The 23,222-nt window shown below is 40.7% G+C and overlaps 1 protein-coding gene across 14 annotated transcripts in view; it reads right to left on the bottom strand.

The window, feature by feature from the left end:
* nrxn2b (neurexin 2b) overlaps positions 1 to 23,222 on the bottom strand; it is a 795,015-nt gene that overhangs the window by 581,000 nt on the left and 190,793 nt on the right. For 12 of the 14 annotated variants that reach the window (XM_074624795.1, XM_074624794.1, XM_074624809.1 and 9 more), the window contains one exon: positions 11,178 to 11,207. The exons of the other annotated variants lie outside the window; for them this stretch is intronic. In XM_074624795.1, the coding sequence (XP_074480896.1) occupies positions 11,178 to 11,207 (30 nt within the window). The remainder of the gene's footprint in view (positions 1 to 11,177; positions 11,208 to 23,222) is intronic. 14 annotated transcript variants of the gene reach the window in all.

Below are 23,222 nucleotides of genomic sequence, written 5' to 3'. Positions count from 1 at the left end.
CTGTACTTCTTTTGATATGCTTGTGTGTGGTCCATCTTTTTTTCTACCATGTATGCATGAGCCATTTTAGATTTAGCTGGCATTGTTCTTGGAAAACATATTGTAACCGTGTTTTTTTTTAATCTATGATAAAGGAATTTGTGTGTGTGCGCATACAGTATGTGTGAACAGCAGTGTGCATCCATTCCCTTGTAAAGTGGGAGTCCGCTGTATGTATGATGTGCTCTGTCAGTTTCTCTAAGTGAGGCTGCCAATAACAAGGCGTGACTGGCCTGAGAAGCACAATGCAGGCCTCCGATCAATCTCGGTGAGGGGGGCGCAAAGGGACTGGCACTGTCACGCACCTCAAACTCTGTAAGAGGAAGCCACTGAAGGTCACACAGAGTAGCCTCAGTCCAGCCCTGTCAATCAGCATTAGCTTCATGATTGTGATTACGCCATTAACTGGGATTGACTCATACATCGTTCACCTCAGCTATGGATTCTGATATTTCTGGTTTTATTTGGTGGGCAGTGTTAATTACAATACCAAGCAACTGTGACCTAAAAACAAAAATCTGGTCCTCTCTCTATGTTCCATGGTGGAGAGAAGGCCGTGTTGCTCTGGCTCTATCTGTTTTGGCGTGGAGAGGAGGTTGTGTTGCTCTGGCTCTATCTTCTTTGGCGTGGAAAGGAGGTTGTGTTGCTCTGGCTCTATCTATCTGGCGTGGAGAGGAGGTTGAGTTGCTCTGGCTCTATCTGCTTTGGCGTGGAAAGGAGGTTGGGTTTCTCTGGCTCTATCTGCTTTGGCGTGGAAAGGAGGTTGTGTTGCTCTGGCTCTATCTATCTGGCGTAGAGAGGAGGTTGTGTGGCTATGGCTCTATCTATTTGGTGTGGAGAGGAGGTTGAGTTGCTCTGGCTCTATCTGCTTTGGCGTGGAAAGGAGGTTGTGTTGCTCTGGCTCTATCTATCTGGCGTAGAGAGGAGGTTGTGTTGCTATGGCTCTATCTATTTGGTGTGGAGAGGAGGTTGTGTTGCTCTGGCTCTATCTATCTGGTGTGGAGAGGAGGTCGTGTTGCTCTGGCTCTATCTATCTGTAAAAGACAGAGGGTGTTGTGTCCTGTACAGATTGTAAAGCCCTCTGAGGCAAATTTGTGATTTTGGACTATACAAATAAAATTGACTTGACTTGGCTTAATAAGACTACAATTTATTATTTCCCATCAGTATCATGAAGGAACTTCTGTGCATGTTTTATTTGGCATCAAGGGCATTCAACACCTACATTTTATGAGTTTTAATTTTGGCTTGGGCAAGTCATCTTTCACATCTGCTCCATGAAGCAGGGAAGTTAGTATTACTGTTTTAGTTTAGCTTAGTTTAGTACGGTAGCACTGCTATGCTGTAGCCATGCCGGCGCCACAGATCTACTCTTCCCAGGCTTTTCTCTATATGGCTGTGGGGACTGTGTGCGGCAGATTCAGGCTGCTGTAGTGCCCCATCCATTTTAGCCCGCTGCTGTGTCAGGAGAAATTCCTGCCTGTGTGAGGACTTCTGTCATCCTGGCCTAATGTCTCTGCAGCAGCCTCGCAGGCTTGAAGCCAGACAGCCCACCATGCCCGGGCTGCTGAACAGGGTGGAAGAGGTCACGGAAAAATTCTAAATGATCATCCCTTGGGAAGTACAATGAGGATGACATTTTTAACTAGATGAAATCACCCTCTGTGAATGGGCTATGTGGCCCCTTATACCTTGTTTAAGATGAAGCAAGGTTATATTTAAACCTGCATTTAAATATTAATTGTGTTTCTACTTTTAACACAATGTTAATTCACACTTAAGAGGTTCAAGTTCCCTTTGGCAGAAGCAGAGCATCACCTTTTTATAGTAATGGAGGTGCTAGAGCTGGGTATCGTTTAAAAAATGACGATGCCATACCAATACTAGTACCCTTAAGGTGATACCGATACCAATAGAGTAATTCATCACTTAGACGGTGGTTACCGCTGATAACGCCGGTTCTCTCCGGTGTAAAACTGTCTGCTATGTCAGCACTGTTGCAATTGTTGCAGTTGCACTTGCGCTGTTAGAACCATTAGCTGGTGGCTAGCCACTGGCTCTCATGTGCAAGCAGGCAAACTCAGCTGTATGGGTTGATGAACTGAAATGCAATGCAATAATTAATAATTCAATAATTCAATAATTGTTTTTAAAGGAGGAGGTTGCTGAGCCGTGTCAATGTTTGGCAGGACTAATATTGGTTTGCCAGCGTAATAATAAGCTTATATAAGAAAGAAAAGCAATAATGTATTGTTTGTCTAAACTAATATATATTAATACAAATAGCATAAAAAAATCAGTATCCAGCGACTGTTATATACATAGTTATCCCAAATGTACGTAGCTTTAAGTAGGTAATCTTGGACTTGAAAAGGGAGGATTAATTTGGAATTCATGTTTACTTGCTGTTAGATTTAATCAGATTGAATTATCACTAATTATTATCTCTTCAGATCAAATCATGCTGCCACACAGCCTTAGTTGGTAGGCGCCACGGTGGAGTTGTACCCTGTTTCTGCCCATTCAAATTACAAATTACCCAACGTTGCCGGGTGGGAGATGTAGCAACTCGCTGTCTGAAAGAACTTTAATAATTGGGTGAACGTGACAGGATAACTAATAGCACCACAGAGGTGTCCCTTAACAAGGCATTTTGACTGTGAAGCAAAATGGTGCTGAAAAAGAGCATGTGGGTTTTTTATTTCCCTTTAATATATGATGATCTCACTGGAGCCATTCATCATCCAAATGAAGCTCCACTATTTGTCAGGATTATGTATATTCATTTTTAAGCACATTTATTATTTTGGTAATTGCATTATTTAAAAACCAAACATTGCTAATGAGTCTTTTGTTTCACTTTTCAGCCCTTTTGCCATTAAGTGGTAAAGTAATAATGTTTTAAGTCATTAATCAGAAGGACACAGAAGATAATTTAACATATTTTCATGTTCAGAACATTACGTATATTTTGTTGTTTTGAGTCACTGGCATTTTTTCCCCAATATCTCTCTAATCATCTCTCTGGCACATTTTTCAGCAGCTTTAATATTAAACCAACTATGCTTTTTTTTTGGTATTCATGACATTATCCCCACCGCTGTGTAATTGTTTAAATAAAACACTGCTTATTTTGAAAACTGCAGGCATCTCTGTTTTATCGCTGCCAACATGTTGAGCCATTGCCACTTGTAGTGTCAGCTTAGTGGTGAAAGCAGAGTCTCCGCTGCTCTAATGAGAGATTTTAAGTCTAGTTGGATTAAGAAGGGCAGTGGGTGATAGGCTGTTATAAAGTGCAGGAACATATGTTGATGGGTTTCCAAGAACAAAGATCATTTAAAGCCGCATATATATGAAAAGACTAACAGAAATACAGCTTTGCAATTTAGCTACCCTGATAGCAGGTGAGAATCTCTTCAGATTTATGTTGTTTGAGACGAAGATCTGGATATGCAGGAATAGAGCTAGCAATGCAAATAATAAAAAAAAGACTACAATTATTCAATAATTTGTGTTTCCCTGCAATTTAGAAAAGCATCTTATTTAGAGTAATATTAGTGATATGTGTCTGATAGATGATTAAAGTGATATTGGAAGCCCAAATAACCCAAGATAAACATTGCTAATACAGTAATAGTGAAGTAATGCACACTTGTGACAACTCCGATTAAAACGTCACAGATCTTTGACAAGTGTTGAAGTAGTGATAATTTGTAAAACTAATCAGACTGTTTCATATTCACCGTATGAGATGAGAACACTAAAATCATTAAAGGCAAATATTGGTCTGATAAGACAATTAGACTGTTGTCAGGCTATTATATAAGCCTCATCAGTCACTATAAGCTCTATAGATGTAGGTCAGTAGGGGTCTACTACACCCACGAGTAGGTTTCATCATTAATTCACATGGTAGATCACAGAAAGAAGGTATAAAAGAACATGACAGCGACCTCTCGTGACCGTAGTAATTGTGGCAGGAGCAGAAGCGTCAAGTGTCAACAAATCAAGTGTTGTAGTATAGATAGTGTAAAACTTCATAAGGGGTGGAGGTCGGAGACGATTGATGGGACGCAAAATACAGGGTTTTCACGCAGGAGACCGGAGTTCACATCCCATGTGAAAGTTTTGTTACCTAAACCTAACTGTTTTTGTTTTTTTTCTAAACCTAAAGAAGTTGTAGTTTTGTTGCCTAACCCTAAATAAGTTGTAGATTTGTTCCCCCAACCTAAAGAAGTTCTGGTTTTGTTGCCTAATCCTAAATAAGTTATAGTTTTGTTGCCTAATCCTAAATAAGTTATAGTTTTGTTGCCTAATCCTAAATAAGTTGTAGTTATGTTGCCTAAACCTAAAGAAGTTGTAGATTTGTTGCTTAAACTTAAATAAGTTGTAGTTTTGTTGCCTAGCCCTATATAAATTGTAGTTTTGTTGCCTAAACCTAAAGAAGTTGTAGTTTTGTTGCCTAAACCTAAAGAATATGTAGTTTTGTTGCCTAACTCTAAAGAAGTTGTAATTTTGTTGCTTAACCCTAAATAAATTGTAGGTTTGTTGCCTAAACCAAAAGAAGTTCTGGTTTTGTTGCCTTAACCTAAAGAAGTTGTAGTTTTGCTGCCTAATCCTAATGAAGTTGTAGTTGTATTTCCTAAACCTAAAGAAGGTGTAGTTGTGTTGCCTAAACCTAAATAAGCTTTTTTGTTTGTGTTTAAAACGTGACATTTCATTAATTTTTACAACATGTTAGAACGTGTTGCTTTTAGGTTTCATTTTCACTTTTACAACGTAGTAGGCGTAGTAGGCCCTTAATGACCCACATCAATGGTGCTTATAGCAGCTGATAATGCATATTTAATGACATAACAGTTGAAGTGGGTGGATATATCAATAAAATGATACATCAATGACATGTAAATAAAAATAACATACAGTATGATGGATGGTGCTCTGTTGGTTTCACACCAAGCTTCACTGCACTCCTCAGTGTTTAAATAGCTTAGACCAAACACAGTGGCACATTGACTCTATAAACTGCCCTCAGTGATCTCAGACAGAGATGGTTATCTTGACCTGGACCTAGTCTATTACATTTGAGGTTAGATACAGATCAGGCTGGATATTCCCTTCATTTTCCCCACAGTATCTCCAAGGAGATCTACATTAAACCTGCCAAGAGACAATCTCCCAGGGCCTGGTTAATTTGATTCCCAGTATGCATCGTGCTGGCCTCTCCAAAAAAGGAGGTGGTGGCGGTGGGGGGGACTACATTCACATAGAAGCCAAATGGTCCGTGCTCAAAAGCATCTGCGATTCCAAAGCCAAGGGGCCGGAAATGTTGGCAATTTAGAGCCATTAACTTGCACATTTTTGTCTATTATTGGAAACGGCAGTTTTAATTATTTAAGGGCTCCTTAATTAGTTTGTTAAAGCTGAGACACCTTCAGGGCAGCTGTTTAGAGCGACACGTTAACACCTTGGAGACTGCTGTGCCAAGAAAATAAGCCACATCTATATTAGCATACACTACAGTATACACCGCACAATAAATTGGACAGTTGGTTTTTACTATTAATTGAGTTTTATGAGACAGATACAACTACACGTAAACTGGATTGTTACGGTTTACTGTTGCTGAACTGTAAAATATATTATAAATTGTGCATGATGACCAAATCTCTAAAAACACATTACATTCACAGCTTTAGTAAGCGTGCCTGCAGGAGTGAAAAGACAACATACAATTTATTATTATTATCATCATTGTCACGTATAACATTGACCGTATCATTGGGTTTCTTTCCCATGATGGTCAATGCAATTAGAAAGTTATTCAACAATGTGGCAATTCCCATTAAAGCCTGATTTTGCTATTCTTATGCTGTTTTACTGGCCCTCAGGGATGAAACCTTGGGCGTTTATAAGTACAGTATACACACCCTCGTCTCATCAGGTCCTAATGGAGTCAGTCATAAATATGTCATATTGTATGCTGTTCAGACCTCATATTTATTTTGTATCTTACAAAAGCAGATTTCATGGAATCTCAATGGATTATTTGGCATTAGATGGAGCCAACTTCGGAGCAAAATGCAGAATGTGATTGATTTTTGGATGGCATTGCAGTCAATGTCTTTAAATTTCAAAATATAAAATAAATACATGATGTATTTAAAACATGCATGTGTGTGCACATTCTTTAGGGACTATCCTGTCTGGTCTCTGACAAAATAAGCTCTTTTGAAAGTGCGTCTGTGCAACAACTTACTTTTTTCTTTGAAACCTGGATCAAACGGGACAAATTACATAGTTGCAGATGAAGATTGTGCGCCATTATTGTAAGTGGTATTAAAATATAGTATATAAAAAAATATTATTTATTTATTTATTTATTTATTTATTCATATATTAATTTATTAATTTATTAATTTATTTATTTGCATGACAATTTGTCTTTGTTTCTAAACTGCCATGACAGGAATAATGTAATTTCAAGATTATCATTTAAGAGTGTGTAGTAAAGCTTAGTGGTGGAGAGAGCAATAGGTAATGCCCGAAAATGCAATTTCAATTTGTCAATTAAGTATAATTTGTTCTTTACATGTGAACATTTAGAGCTCTGTTCATCAGTTACTTTGCTTGGTGATTGTTCAGAGAGTCCATGTCTGGCGAAGCTCTTTTTAAATGCTAATCACTGTTTTATTGTTAAATGTAATCTGTTGCTTTCCAAGCATGCGGCCCGATGTGTGCGGTTGGCAGCAGTCTTACAGACAGGCAGATAGAGATCAGCAGTGACTGAGGCCCGGGGTTTGTCCTTTCTGCAGCTGTGAAGGACAGCCTTGGGTTTGAGAAGAGACTGACATTGATTTCCTTGGCCTGGTTATGTGACGGCTGAGGCACCAGCACCATCCTCTGATCGTTAACATTGACCAAGACCCTTTTTATTGTTAAAAACACGTCTGTCCTGACACGCACGGAAACATACATGTGCACACAGATTTTTTCTGAAAGCTGATGCCTGGGAAGCTGAGAGGTGACTAAATCCTGCAGTGAAAAGCATCTAATTCGCTAACATGTCACACATTCTCGCCTTTACCAAATGGGTTTATTGATTTTTCTCTTTTTAGATGTTTTTGGCCTGCCCATTGGGAACAAACACTGTATTAATTCTGGCTACAGGGTGATCAATATAAATGGCTTGCAAGGCACTGTTTGATGAAAGTAGCATAATCAGCTATGGCACTTTGAACTCTGATAATACGTAATCCATCCCCCTGGTTATTAACCTAGTGTCGTTGCTGTTGTGTAGCCTTTATTTAACTAGTTACCCCGATGAGGAAAACACAATAATAAAAGAAAACATACATATTGGTATCTGTACAGTAAGTTGTTTTACGTTATCTCCTTACAGAATTATTCATTAGACTTCCCCTGAATGCCTGCGGTTTATTTGGAGATTGTTTTTTATTACACAACTGTTTTTTGAGAAAGGAATGTACAAAAGAGAGAGCGGGGTTGCAGACAGTGACACGCATAGCTTCTATTTATTCTCTACAACTCTTTACCTCACCTTATCTTCCACAATATCTGCCCTCTCTCGCTCCGTCTTTTGAAAAAAGTAGTTATGGAATTTTTGGTTCGAGTCACCTTTCAAGTTCCTGCTGCTTGTGGGGCCCAAGAAATGCACATCTATGCCCTGGACACGGTGCATCACAGTCTCAACGTCTGATGTTGAGATCACTGCGAGTCTCCGGGGAGATGATGGGGAGACGGATATATGCTCTAATGTCAGATTCCCCATTCTTCTGGTATGTTCTATTATCTTGGTGTGTGCTCGTCTTGCCACAAGCGACTGGTCGGAGTAAACAGTTGGCCCAGTTTGGGATGGACAACAGACAAGGATCAGAGTTAAATGGCAGCAGATCGTATATGAAGACAGAGTAGCGGCTGCATAGAGATGAAGGGATTATGGTCATGATTCATCTGCTGGTGGCAGCGCACGTCTGCTGGGGATAGAGGAATATATTCCGCCTTTGTGTTGAGCTATATAGGAGCAATGAACTGGTAAAGATATTGCTCGATGATAGTTATAAAAAAGTGGGTACTGTGCAATACAGAGGATGCATTTTACACAAATGTTCTTCTAGGATGAGCTCTGGAGCAGAGCTGGGGTTGGAGATATGACTGATTGGCCAAAATGTCAGGTATAAAAATTATGATATAATGAAGATATAAGAATAAAGTAGATCAGTAAAGTGAAGAGTAAAGGTAATCTCAATTTTCATACTTGAGCATAAATCACGGTGAAATAAACTGATCTAAGTGTAATAGCATTTCTTTTTTTGTTGTTGATTGACTACAATTAATTGATAAATACCATATATCTGTTATATAATATAAGGCCACACTTCTGGGTTATTTACTGTTTGATTAGGGGTGAGCGATATGACCTAAAATGTATATCACGGTAAGATCCGGGTACTTTTCCGGTCAGAAGTCAAGCCATTCTGGCTTAATGCGCCACTTAGCAGCTTCCATAGAAATGAACGGGGTCCCGCCTCCAACGCTGTATCCAGTTCTCTTAATACATCCATGGGTAGAACTGACAACCATATAACGTTTTTATTTTTATTTTAAGTCATAAATCAAATTCTCACTGAAAATCATTCAACACAGTCTAATGATAGATGCTACTGTTGAATATGATTCTGCTGCTGTAGTCATTTCATTTCTTCACAGTAGTAATTAAGGTCTAATCTCAGTTTTCTGTGTAACCTACAGTTAAAATGAACTATAAAGAGCACTGATATAATATTATAATGTTTCCCTGACTTTATGTGAAATCCGACGAATGAACAAAAAGAATGAGCTGATTTCGGAGGCAGTTATTGGGGAAAGTGATGAAGGGACAGGATTTACTAGTAAAGTGGTGTTTTGAAGCCAGGGTGAGTCACTCTCTGAACTCACCAGTGAAACACAAGATTTTCCATCAATTGTTCGGCATCTTGAGATGATGGGAAAACAACTTGAGATTAATCAGTGAAACCGAGTGTAGAGCTGAGTCAGAGGAAATGGTTTTATTTTGCTCAAGTCTGCGTGAATCACGGACTATGAATATAGAAGAGAGGAAGCTCTCTCCACACCAGTAAAGGTCAGGACATTCACTGGCTGCTGCACTTGTTCACTTCCCTTCTCTCTCGTGAACTTTTCCTTAACACTTTTTTTTTTTCCATGGACAGTCCTCACGGGGAGGCCAGAGCCAGAGAAAGGTCAGAGCATGAGGAGAACATAACTGTGAGGGGTAGGAAATAGTCTGCTTGGTGTGTAGTTTTAAAGGCATTTCGGCCACAAAATAACATTGAATTTCCACATGAAAAGTCTGTTGCTCATGATTTTAATACCGTCTTTGAAAAATTAAGGATATAGACAGAGTCTGAAATTGTCAGGCCATCCGCCACTTTGGCAGGGAGGGAAAACGCTAGTGATGGGAACAGAGAACTGGTTCCTAGTTGTCCTATTCCTTGGCATCTCATGCCTCGGTGTCTATCGATTCCTCTGTATCCCTGTTTTCCGACAGATACGCATGCACAATGATGCATACGCACGCTGCGTCATGTTTCAGTTTGTTTGACCGGAGCCATGGCAGAGAGAAAAAGCATGGCGCTACTAAACCTGAGGGGTGCACCCTATTTTTCCCTGATAATGCGACACTGAACAACAAATCTGTGTTGAAATCAGCAGGAGGAGAGTTAGTAACGTTAGCTGTTAGCAGTCGGCGGGATGCACCGTCCAGCTTGGATAAATAACGGAGCTACTAGCGTTAACGGAGGTGCCATTGAGTTATTATTATGAGGCGTTCAAGCTCTGCTCAGTAAAAATGACTACTGAGTGAATGTAAATTACAACGTTATCATGATAGGTTCAAATGTAATCTCGTAAAATGTTGTTTTTGGAAATAAACTTGAATAAATCCAGTTGTTTGATCCAGATGTTTTCACAGCAAAATAAAATAGATTTTAGTGAGGGAATTATGACCTGTTTAACTTCCTAACACTAGCTCTAAGCACATATTTAAATAATCATACTCATTTGAATCATATGTTTTTCTGAAAATAACCACTATAGATGACATTAGCAAAGTACAGCACTGTGTACCTCCCACCCCCAAAAAGTAGGGCTCTCCAGAAGCTACAGTGTAATTTGAACACTAGAATGTACCATGTATATAATGTTTGTTTTCAGTAAAATATATTGAACATTGAATGATGTCAGATCTAAAATGTTATTCCTTCATTTAGCGCAGAGATTTCAAAAGTGGAAGATAAAACTTCTGAGTGGCAGACAAAAAAAAAAAATACTTGAAAGTGTGGTGGTGCAGAGATTAAACAGCTGTGGTGTAAACAACATAGCATCAAACACAACATCCAGTATCCATAGCAACATTGCAGACACATTTTCTCATAAAACGTCTAACACATATAATTTAAGGTTAAATCAGAACTCTAGCCTTTTTAAATCAGAATGCCAAACAATGGGAATGTCAGCAGAGTGGTGAAGAGAAACTCTGCACATTCGACAACACTTTCACCTTGAAGTGTTAGTGAATGGGAGTGTGGACACATTTCGCTGTTGTAAGTTTGACCAACAAACACATTTCCAGTAGAATCAGCAGTTTTTTTTTTTTTTTACTTTCTGTTTAAACCCAAGCAGAAGGGATAGCAGAAAAGTGTTACCTTCAGCCCCGGGGTCAGGTCGTCGGGGTCAAAGGTGGTCAGAGGTGATGGTCCAGGACGTGAGCCATAGGACAGGACAAGGGGTGGGACACACATTGGTGGAGGTCACGGAAAAGCACAAAGACATGGCGGAAGGGAGAGGAAGGAGAAGCGGGAGGCACAACGGAGGAAATAAAAAACGAGGAGATGTGGAAGGAGAGGAAGAAGGGGTGCGCAACGGGGGAGGATGTTGCAGAGAGTTCAAAAGACAAGGGAGGATTTGGGAGGAGATGGAGGGACATGGCACCGAGAGAAGGTAAAAAGCAGAGGAGGAAATCGTGAGGGGAAAGCGGCAGCTTCGAGGGGGTTGGTGGGAAGAGGCTGAGTCAGTTCCTCTAAAAAACCAGAACCAAAATAAAAGGAATGAACCCATACCTTGGTCGTTTAACGTCAGGTGCGCCAGACCTTGAAAGGGAAAAAACAGAAAAAAAGAACAGAAAGAGGAAGAAAAGAAGGTCATAAAAGGCACGGGAAGAAAAAAAGCATTGTCACAACGTTGGACTGCAGTTTGTGACAGACATCCTGGGGCAGACTTGGATGTCAGAGTTCAAATCAAAGGTAAAAAACGAGAAAGAGAGATAGTGAGAGAGAGAGAGAGCGAATAGTAACAGAAAACAAGCAAACACTTCTTGAGTGAGGTGTGGGGGGTTTAGAAAAAAAAGCATTTTCATTTGGCGCAACCCCCGAAGGCTATTGCTCTCACAAATGCTTTTTTTTCCTCTGGAGTACTTATGGAACACACAGAACTGTTTGGCAGAAAAGGCTTGAACTGGATTCCTCATCTCCTAGTGAGCACAAATCATAAAAAAAAGGACCCGAGCTCTGCAAGGTCTCACACTGTGAGGGTCAGAGATAAAGCTGGAAAACCGCTACAGGGTAAAATGTTTTGTGTTACCTGTAAAAGCCAAAGATTATTCCAACACAGACGTGAGCATCATAACACCAGCCCAAAATATGTATTTAGCTAACCGGAGGCTAGAGCCGCACACATCTTGCCAAAAACCACAGATCAATAGATTTAAAAGACAGATGTCCACACTGAGCTCCAGCTGGTGTTGGTGAACAATCCGTTAAGAAACATCAAGTTACTTCTGAATCAGACATATTTGGATATATAATCAGAAACATTATTTATCAAAATATACTGTCATCACCACAATACCTCTGGTTGAACACAACTGCAGCCAATCCAGTCGCAGCACAATCGTCCTCACAGAAATAGCAACCACACTATCAAAACCGTCATTATTAGAAGCAGCAGGCTGAACAATTGAAGGTCATTCCTTAAAACAGGGAGTCTCAAAATGTTGGGGGCCAGGGACCCCAAGACGCCGTCTTAAACAAAACATCGTAATAGACAATCAAGCATACGCTTACTACCATTTGTGCTCTTAGTCATTGGAACTATTTGTGTTATAAAACCTTTCAGACCTCTTTCATAGTACAGAAACACAACTCAATTTGAACCATGTCAATACTAGGGCTGTCAATCGATTCAAATATGCTGTTTTATGCAAACGTATGTATATATTTATTATTGGAAATCAATTAACAACACAAAACAATGACACATATTGTCCAGAAACCCTCACAGGTACTGCATTTAGCATGAACAATATGCTCAAATCATAACATGGCAAACTGCAGCCCAACAGGCAACAACAGCTGTCAGTGTGTCAGTGTGCTGACTTGACTATGACTTGCCCCAAACTGCATGTGATTATCATAAAGTGGGCATGTCTGTAAAGGGGAGACTCGTGGGTACCCATAGAACCCATTTTCATTCACATATCTGGAGGTCAGAGGTCAAGGGACCCCTTTGAAAATGGCTATGACAGTTTTTCCTCGCCAAAATTTAGCACAAGTTTGGAGGTTATTTAGCCTCCTTCGTGAAAAGCTAGTATGACATGGTTGGTACCAATGGATTCTTTAGGTTTTTCGCGTTTCATGTGATGCCAATATCTTCACTTTAGCTTAAAAACTGAGCCCGCTGCGACCTCTTAAAGACCGTTTCTGTTAATGTGTTAAAGAAAATGTGTGGAGTTAAAACTATTTCACGTTAACGCGTTATTATCGTGTTAACTTTCACAGCCACTTATAACACTTATATACTTTTAAACAGAGGCTCATTTTATTCAAATTGAATTTGGACTCAACTCAACTGCATTTATACTTTGACTTAAGGACATTTCGAATGCATTAGAGGGAGCGAAGTGTCTGATTCATGACAGACTGACGTGATGTGTCTGAATCACATCAGAGTTTCTATTGGCCCAAAGCTAACGTGGTTGGGAGTCATTGACCCAATCCTTGTTTTATTGGCACAAATGGTCCCAATCTGTAGATATGCACTTTTCAATGACAAAGCACAACGGACCTGACTGTCTCTAGAAGACCTTGTTGTACCACCACAGGGAGTTTTTGTTGCATAATTGTGTGCGTTATCATGCACACGCCAGTCTAGTAAAAAGTATGTTTCTTAAACAAAGGTAAAGCAGCAGTGTTTACAACCACAATGACGTACAATATATAATAGTTCTTACTCTTTAAAATATGGGTCTGTATAGAGGATTATCAGAGAAAAAAAAAAGCCTGACAGGAGGGAAAATAATCACAAAATAGTAGTTTAAACATCAACGCTAGCAGGGGTCATGCACTGTAAACATACTCTGGCATGTCCCGGGGATAGACTTCTTGGAAGCAAACCTTACACCAGAGAAATAGAGCTAGAACAAAAATGAAACACGGTCTTAACTATGGCCTAAAGCAAGGTTTACTCTCAAATGAACCCGAATGGCTAAGGCAAATTGGATTTAACCCCAGGCAGCAGGGAATATCAACAGCATTACGTCTGTTGGACTACAAGTCCCAAAAGGTCAGAGCGTTTCAAGCCGACCTGTCTTTTCTTGATCAATACCATTTCAAACATAAGACTCTTGGCACTCTCTAGGCAAACAGCTCAATCAGATTAACCCTTCGCTGACAATGGAGTGCAGTGGTGCAGCCTCGGAGTGCTTTAATTCTGGTTGGAATATCATTATTCACCAGAATAAAGAGGGGTCCAACATGCAGAAAATGTGCTACCTAAAAAAAAACTCAGACTTGAAAAGATTCATAGAACAGATTTTTTCATGGTTAACACTGTCGTCAGGTTCATTGTGACTCTAAATGTCCCATAGGTGTGAATGTGAGCGTTGTCTGTCTTTGTGTGTCAGCCCTGTGATAGTCTGGCGACCTGTTCAAGGTGTACCCGGCCTTCGCCCAATGTCAGCTGGGATCGGCTCCAGCGGTTACAGATAATGGATGGATTCTTTTTTTCATTGATGCTTGAGATTCATAGTTCGGTACTGTATTTGACCTACATTTAGTATGACCTTCTTTTCTAAAGAAATGGGGGTATTCTGCTTCAGAAGTCAGTAGCAAAAAGGAGAGAGGGCCTTTAAAGCAGCACTAATCGACGCCAAAACTTCTACTGCAAACGTGCCAGGGTTCGTCTCCGCGAGGTGTGTGCATCGACATTTAGACCGCGGACTGGCTAACTGAGGTGCTTGACAGCTAAGGTTACCTAAACATCCGGTTTCTGCAATAAAGAGATAATGTCTAATGTCTCTGGAAACAAATTAACACACACAACCGGGGGCTGGCTGCATAGCACGTCTACGCCACCACCGGCGAGCAGGTAAATCAGAAAGCAATGACTACACAAGCTCAAATGACTCTCGACTACAAGCTGTTCCTATTGTCTTCTTTCTTCATAACATCTGTGATTCAGGAGCGGAGGAAATGTACAGGCAGAGTGTTTTATTTATCTGGCTGCAGTCCGTTTCCTGCCGGCCCTTTGCAGGGAGTCCAATCATTCTCACTCTGCCTCCCTCTGTTTTTGTTCCCTTGCTCATAATCCATTAAGGAGATAAGGCGAAGGCTCCTGCAATGAAACAGAACGGTGCTGTCGCTGCATACCAAATCATTCAAATACACCACCCACCCCGGCCTCATCCCCGCTCAGGCAGGCAAAAAGACAGCGGCGTGATTTTTATGGCAGAGGAAAAGTGAAGAAGAGAAGGCAAGAGAAAGTGGTGCAGATGAAGAGCAAGTTGTCAAGTGGCGTCTTCACAGCCGGCGTTAACCAGAGACTCACAGACAGGTGTGCAGCACAGCGGCAGAGAAAAGCCAAAAAAAATCAATCAAAAGGAGAAATTCACTCCATGGTATCAGGAAATTAGAAAGTCGTGATTTGATCCGAGAAACACGCCAAACAATTTTCACACATTTTTTTTTATTTTTTTCCCCCAAACAGAAACACACACAGCCAGTCACACATTTTGTTGCCTTGGCAGAAGCGCAGGATGCCAGACTCCATGCCAGATTCTGATCAGGATGTGACGGCTTTCACTAGCAAGTGGTTTGCGAGAGAGAAGAGGCGGCGTGACTCAAAATTGAAATTACTGATCACTGCGAGACATGTGAATACAGCAAGACATAAGGGAAAGCTCCGTCTCTCTCTTAACTTCCATTCTGCATCGATATTGGGAGCACAAATCAAATTACCACAAGCGGCATCGCTTGCCACGCGACGTGACAGAACCCGAGCCCAAACTGTGAGTCTCGCCATCTCCTTGACATCTGAGCGTTTGATTGCATCCTTAATTCTGCGGTGAGTACAGATGGGGAGTGCCTGACGGAACCGCCGCCGATTGGTCGGTTATGATTGAGTGGCAGATGGAGCGGGGTCATAATTCTGCCATTAGGAGGAGACATGCTTATCTGGCCAGCTCCTCTGCTCCCTCTGTTTTCCACCCATTTCTCCACCTTTTTCCTTTGCTCCCCGTCTCCACATCCAGCCCTCCATCAGCCAGCTGCAGCTGCCTCCTGCTCTCCTCTTCCTCATCTGCCACTTTCTTCTGCTCTGATGAACACAGACCACTAGTGTTTTGCAAACTACTGATTTCATTTGAATGACTGTTGGTGGCTCAGACACCAGATAATGCATGGTTAAGACACCGACAGGCAATATCAACCTGGGTTATATGTGGGTGTTTCTGCAACTACGGTCACTATTAACTTGATTTAAAAAAAAAAAAATCAACCTCTATGAATTTTAATTTTAACCATCAGAGTATGTACATATAAACAGGTACACAAAAAATGACATATAGACATTAAGATTTGAATCTGTAACAGGTTTATCTTTGACATTTGTTATCAATTGTTCTTATTAAATGTCCTTAACGCAACATTACAATCATTTTCCTTTTATACATTTTCCTTTTTTTACATTTTATTATTATTATTTTTTTAATATGGGTTTCTCAAGAAACTGGCGTCTTATGAAACTAAAAAACCTAAAGAATACATTCCTAAATAACGCTCCAAACTTACGCTAAATTTTGGCGAGGAAAAACTGGCATGGCCATTTTCAAAAGGGGTCCCTTGACCTCTGACCTCAAGATATGTGAATGAAAATGGGTTCTATGGATACCCACGAGTCTCCCCTTTACAGACATGCCCACTTTATGATAATCACATGCAGTTTGGGGCAAGTCATAGTCAAGTCAGCACACTGACACACTGACAGCTGTTGTTGCCTGTTGGGCTGCAGTTTGCATTGTTATGATTTGAGCATATTGTTTAAAGCTAAATGCAGTACCTGTGAGGGTTTCTGGCCAATATCTGTCATTGTTTTGTGTTGTTAATTGATTTCCAATAATACATATATACATACATTTTCATAAAGAAAGCATATTTGCCCACTCCCATGTTGATAAGAGTATTAAATACTTCACAAATCTCCCTTTAAGGTTCATTTTGAACAGATTAATTTGCGATCAATCACGATTAACTATTTTAATCAAGTGACAGATATAGATTGACGTCAGATTTCATACACAAAAAAATATAAAATATGTTGTGTTTTATGACAGATATTGCAATAATAATGTCCTAAGGACACGTTGCGGAAATTACATTTTCGCTAATATTGCACATAAATGGCATCTAGCGAGGTCTGCTACATTAGCTTTGACTCTTAACATCAAATATACATGAATTCAACAGTAACATTAAGTTATTTTTAAAATGTAGTTCAAAATACATGATCCCTAAGCTGTATGGAAAGGACACAAAATAAATACCTTCCATGGAAAGAAGATTTGTTTGGCTTTGAAAAAAGCTTTTACTGTGGTATTTCTTCATTGTCACGGTTACGGACGCAGAAGTGAGAAGACCGGCGCATTTAAACGAACAAAAAGTAGAAGTATAAGTGGAAAGTAATATGTATATCAAATAATTCCATATGAAATAATCATTGAATAACTGAAATAATTATGCCAAAATGGTAATAACACTTTATTTCACAGAAAATGTTAACATAAATTCATAGCTGGGACTTAAATAGCCCGCAGTTGCAGAAACACCCATGCATGTATATCAGTCCATAGATGCACCAGACTGAAACTATCTGATCGACCATCTACAAATGACTACATGGCTAATACTGTAGTTCCTTGCATGTCTTTGTTTTGAAAGCAACAAGTACAGCATGATCTTGAATGACCTTGTAAGCCATTACTCCGTCCTGCACACACACACACACAGGAACAGGTGTGCTGGGTCTCAGGACAGCAGCAGCAGCAGCACACAATTGGAGGGGACAGAGAAAAATGGTAGTCATCACCATTATCCCCTTCCACCGCACTTCCTCTCACTTCCTCTATTCCTCGTTCGTCAGATGGCCACGTAGACTGAGTCGGAGGGGAAGAATGTGTTTGCTTCTCGAGCTTCCCGTGGCGCTCGGATGGCATGTTAAATAGCCCTCCAAGGACTTTCACCAGCATATGGCCAACGCACTTTACGTGCCACCTGAAGCCACATGCCATACTGACACAAAACCTGCTTTATTTGCAGGTCGGTTAAAACAAATTCCTCGCCTGCCTTTGATGACTTTAGTGCAAAGCAAGAACTATGGAGGTGTATAAAAGTCGTGAAGTATAAAATAAGAACAATGAATGGTTTTATGTGCAGCTTATTGCTGGGTGCACCCTTGGCACGCGGTATAAAACCACACAATATCTAAAACATTTGACACATCCACAAATCACCGGCTTTTACTAGGCCTGGGCACAGATAAAGTTTCACTGCGTAATCATCGCCGCGTGTCTCCCGTTGCCAAAAAAGTGCAGGCGCGGCCCTCGAGGGCTCCGAAACAAACCGGGGCAATTTGTAAAAACATCTGCTTTAAAGATGTGGGGGAACGCTTCTGATTGAATGTGAATAATATTCATCTCACTCGGCTGATCCATAATGCATAGTGTCTTTGCACAGCTTAAGTAATATAGAAACTGTGGCGGAATTTAAAGTGCTTTAATAATTCAGTGTGGATATCTATTCTATGAGCGAGAGAAAGGAGGAGAGAGTGGGCGGTAAGGGGGCCAAAAAGACCTCTGCGATCTCGCTGAGAGTTATAGATTGATGCTAAAGGCTTCCATGTCTTACAATGCTTTAAATTATTAACAGAGCTCGCCCCGTTTCAAAAGGAACAAACAGGTTCTATACGTTAACATCAAGTGGAAATCTTCGTCGGGTCCACAGCCGCTTACTGACACTGTGGAGTCATAAACTTGCAGTAATTTTAATAAAAGGATAAAAGACGTACGCCGCGTTCACACACACACACACACACACAGATATAAAGTCTCTCTCATCTCATGAAGCTGTGTGTGTGTGTGTGTGTGTGTTCTACTGAGGATGTGATTTACATACTCTGCTCCGACTGGGCAGTTCTGCTCTGAGGTAGCCGTCGTATTACACACGGGGAAGTGGTTCATTTCTGGTTGTACAATTTGTTTCCTGAGTACAGAAGAACTTTTTGTTCAGTTTTAATACAACAATGGTACCAAAGAATGATTGGATCTATAAAGTTTAAGCTTTTCTCAACTTCTCCTCTCCCCCTGTAGTTCCGCAGGGCGCCTTTTTAAATCTCTGTAGCTCAGCGGGCGGCGCCGTGCTGCGACACCGGGTCCCGTTTACAAAGAGTAGCAGCCATAGACGACGGGTCTCTACTTCCTGCCACAGTACAGAAGTGAAGCCAAAATATATATTAACATCCCTAGCCCGAACCAATCGCGAGCCGCAAAAGAGAATAACAGCTGTCAATCATGACATCACACTTGTTTTTTACAGCATCAAAAAACTAATTAAAACAAAAATTATCAGAAACGTATGACCTATACTGCAGCCAGCCACCAGGGGGCGATGGAGATGTTTGGCTTCACTTTTGGGGAGCAGTTATGTCGTCCGTCTTTATATACAGTCTATACTAGCAGCCCATTGCTCTCCCAGCTTATGAGTCAGTATGTGTGAACAGTGAACACACTCTGCCTTAGTCATAATTTGTAGAACACTGCTCTGTGTGACTTTAAAATGCCTTATTGATCTTTCAAAAAGAATAACACACTGACCCTCAATCAAATAGCTATGCGAAGACTGGAAGAGCGTCGACTCATCGGTCCTTATATGGTGAATAGTCAAAGCTTTTATCAGTACTACAATTGAGTCAGTGTTCCTTCAAGGTCTGAGCCTGTCTGTACAGTTTGAACACCTCGTCTGCAGGTCACTGCAGCGTCTTGTTCTGAACACACAGTATTCTTTAGAAGAGCACTTCACCCATACGATTCTGGATGGATGTTTTAAAGATTAGGATTTACTGCAAGCCGCTATATTAGTCAGCTACTGAGAGCAAAAGTCCAACAATCAGAATGGTTGAGAAGCCTGGCTGCAGCTTGGGCGTGAGCACACAACTAACCACCGTGCCTGAGTTTGAGGCTGAGTCACCTGTCAGTCAAGCAAACACTATCATCTGTAAGCCATTATGACACCATTACTAAAATACACCACAAGAGACAAGTCTCAGGTTGTGTACTTCCGTACTTCCACTTGCTATTTTGAGTGTATTTGTAAGTGTGTTCATATTGAGTATGGCAAAACGCAGTGCACTCTAAGTACCCGGAAGGGGAGGGGCCACCAACCTATTTCAAAATAGCAGACGGGGAAGCTGCGGTGGTTGCGATTTTAACGGCGAAAACTGAACTATACAAAATTAAGTTATACATTTATTAATTACTACTGTAATGTATTCAGATAGAAGCCATTATTGGGTTAATTTATCCGTCTGAATTGAATTACTTCTGATACTGCGTGATACGTCCGTGGCTGACTATCATCAGCTGAGCGTACAGGTGAGTGCACGACAGCCGTGTGTGATTTGAGACAACACTACCTTGTCAAAATTCACGCACTACAGAAGTATGTGCATAGTGTGCACAGTGTACTACATGGAAGTATACTAACGGAAGTATCCGAATTGAGAACCAGCTCAAAAAGGCATGACATAGTCATGACTTTGACACAACATTTAGTGGCCTACAGGTGTATTACCACTGTGTTTGGTACTACAGACTAGACTACTCTAGATTTAGAGAGGAATATTGCCTCCATGTCGGCTGCAGCATTTAGCTCTTGTTGTATAGAGCCCAGGATCCATTAGATATTACAGTAGAGCACTATAGGTCCCTCTCCTGCAATAGCACCGCACACCATCTACCTTGAACGTTATGCACCACAGCCCTGTGATTACACTGCAACACAAATGTGACTGCTTCTCAACTGGCCAGTTACCACAGTAATGTGAAAAGTGCAAAGCTTGAATTTCGAAGCAAAGGCGCGGCTGTATTTCAGCAACAATGACGCGAAAAGGACATTGACTGTACATTCCGGAGGTGGACGGGCAATGTGGACATTTACACAGCGCCACGGCAAATAAAATACACATAATAGACTATGTACTGTAGGATTTCATAGCATTTATGCAATGAATATACCAAAAACACGTTTATTTTTCAGTTCAGTGCGTTGGTTTGTGGCAGAATGCCCCAGATTGCCATGAGTATTCAGTATCTGAATAAAAAATGTACTCCCTTTTACAGCGTTTTCAGACTTCTCTTCTGAGTGTGTGTGAGTGAGCGCACATGCATTTGATTTCCTTGGAAATACCACGGGGAACTGTTGACCCCAAGTGAGGCACTTAAGCTGAGCGAGTGAAGCATTAAATCTTTATGGTCACTTTCCACTTTACACAGCAGCAACAGCCATCATCTGTCAGGAGCGATGCACTAAGTTGTTTGGAAGCCTGTCAAATGATGTGATTTACTATTCAAAGTTACAATTAGACAGGGCCACACTACATAATTAAGATTGCCTATGCCACGGTTTGAAGACAGAGAGTATTGAAACAATTGCTGCCATGACAGATAATCCAAGACATTCTTGTCTGTATTGATTTTGGATCCAACATTGGAGCCATAGCTCTGGTGTATTAAGCTCTGTCCTAATATACTCAACAATTAAGGATATAAAACATGAACATTTTATACTAAATTGGCGATGCAACGTTCTTATTCAGCAAGGGCTTACCCATATTGCAAACACTTTGAGTGTTGTTTATTGGCTTAATAACTGTCTATTCGGTACGTGGGGAGATCATAGTTAAGTCTTACAAGGGAAAATATCTCATATCGAGATATTATGCTCCCCCACTTCTCCTCATTAACTGCATAACGCTGAGTGAATCACTTTGACTCGCACATTTTGTTCATTAAAACACAGCTAATATGTCAAGGGATATGTCTGGATAAATAAATCAGGGAGAGCTGGAGATTGGTGAGGGGTAGAGATCTGAGCAGTTGCCGTTCCATCTTAATTAAACAGTTCATAAATAAACAGGGCCTCCATATGCCGAGCCGGAGAATTTGGACTGCTTTCGCGTTTTAGCCACCGAATCATATGTCATATGATACCAGTATCTTCACTCTAACTTTAAAACTGAGACCGCTACAACTCCCGCATTACCTCCTCAGCCCACTAGGTGGCGCTCTGAGGCCCACCAGTGGCTGAGAATAGCTGTTCTAGAGTATATCTCCTAAATTATGTCCTTCCATTGTTTGTATTTTTTTCCCAGTTACCAAATGTTTTGGATTTCTGGCCTGGAAGAACCATACTGGGTCCATCTTGTGAAAACCAATAAATTCTATGCCTGACCTCTATTTTCCTTTCATTAATGAGGTCAAAACTAATCATTAGTCCCCACTGAGATCTGGTGTCCTCTCTTAGAGTATCCCATCTGTCCTTCCTTCCCCTCTTCCTAATCTCCAACTGCCAGAGCTGCAGATGCATCCTACAACCGCTCCATCCGCCCTCTTTCCACAGTCAATTTCATGGAATGAATGCCTCTGATTGCCACTTCTGGACTCTGCTCATTAGGGAAGCTAAAAGTGGGGAGTGGGCAACAAAATGCATGTCGTCTTTTACAGTTTTTTTTTTTTTTTTTTCTCTTGGGATGCTGGAAGCTGTAATTGCAACGTCAGATGTGATGTAGAGAACGGCAGCATTGATGGAAGGAAGGAAGCCAGTCCTCAAGTGGACAATTAGCACATGCAACCACTCTGGGGGTGGTTTCTCATGTACAAAACCATCTGAATACATCAACCCTCCCCACACACATAACCTACCTAAAGCCACTAGCATCCTTTCAAGTCCTTGGCTTCGGTCAAAAGGCTTCTTTGCTTGGGAAGGTTCCTAACGGAGTGAAATGACCTGGAAGTATCTAAGTGGCAGCCATGATAAGAGCTGGTTGAATTCTCTAAATGCTACAGAAAGGAGCTTCAATGCTTCCTTTCTTATCTCCTTTAGCATAGGATACACTGGAGCATCCTTTATGAAAAGAAAGGAGATAACATCACACAATTCTATGCGGCCGCAACATTTAAAGCGACGCACCATTCTGCTGTTCATGAAAACAAACGATATGGTTTATCTTGCATATTATTTTCATACAGACATATACTAATTGGGATTCATGTTGATAAATATGAGTGGACAGTGACAACCACTTTGTTTCTATTTATTTTTAATTATTTATTTATTTCAAACTCGGGATGTCAATAATTAACCGTTTAACAGTTAACCGACATTAATAATATTTACCGATTAATGCTATTGGTTAAACGGTTAAAAGAAATATTAAATATCAGATAAAAAGCTGGGCAAAACTCAGAGGAGCTGCTTGTCACTTAAAGGAGAACAGCTGGTCCACCTTAACAGCCCACCTTAAATGAGTCTGAGCCGGCGTTGCTGGATACAGGAAGTTGGCTCGGGTCTTGAGGAGTTGTAGCATTTATTCACTGTCAAATAAACTGTACACACTGCACTGCTACGTTCACAACTATAACGCCAACGACAACCCCACACTCACCGTTGCCAAATATCCACAATATATATATATATATATATATATATCCAGAATGAAAAGATGATAACTTCCAGTCAATATATCAATATCTACAATTAAGAGAGGTCACTACAAAATCA

The sequence above is a fragment of the Sebastes fasciatus genome, chromosome 22 (assembly GCF_043250625.1).
Source record: "Sebastes fasciatus isolate fSebFas1 chromosome 22, fSebFas1.pri, whole genome shotgun sequence".
NCBI lineage: Eukaryota > Metazoa > Chordata > Actinopteri > Perciformes > Sebastidae > Sebastes > Sebastes fasciatus.
The sequence above is the reverse complement of the archived record's forward strand: the minus strand, read 5'-3'. Positions and strand labels throughout refer to the sequence as shown.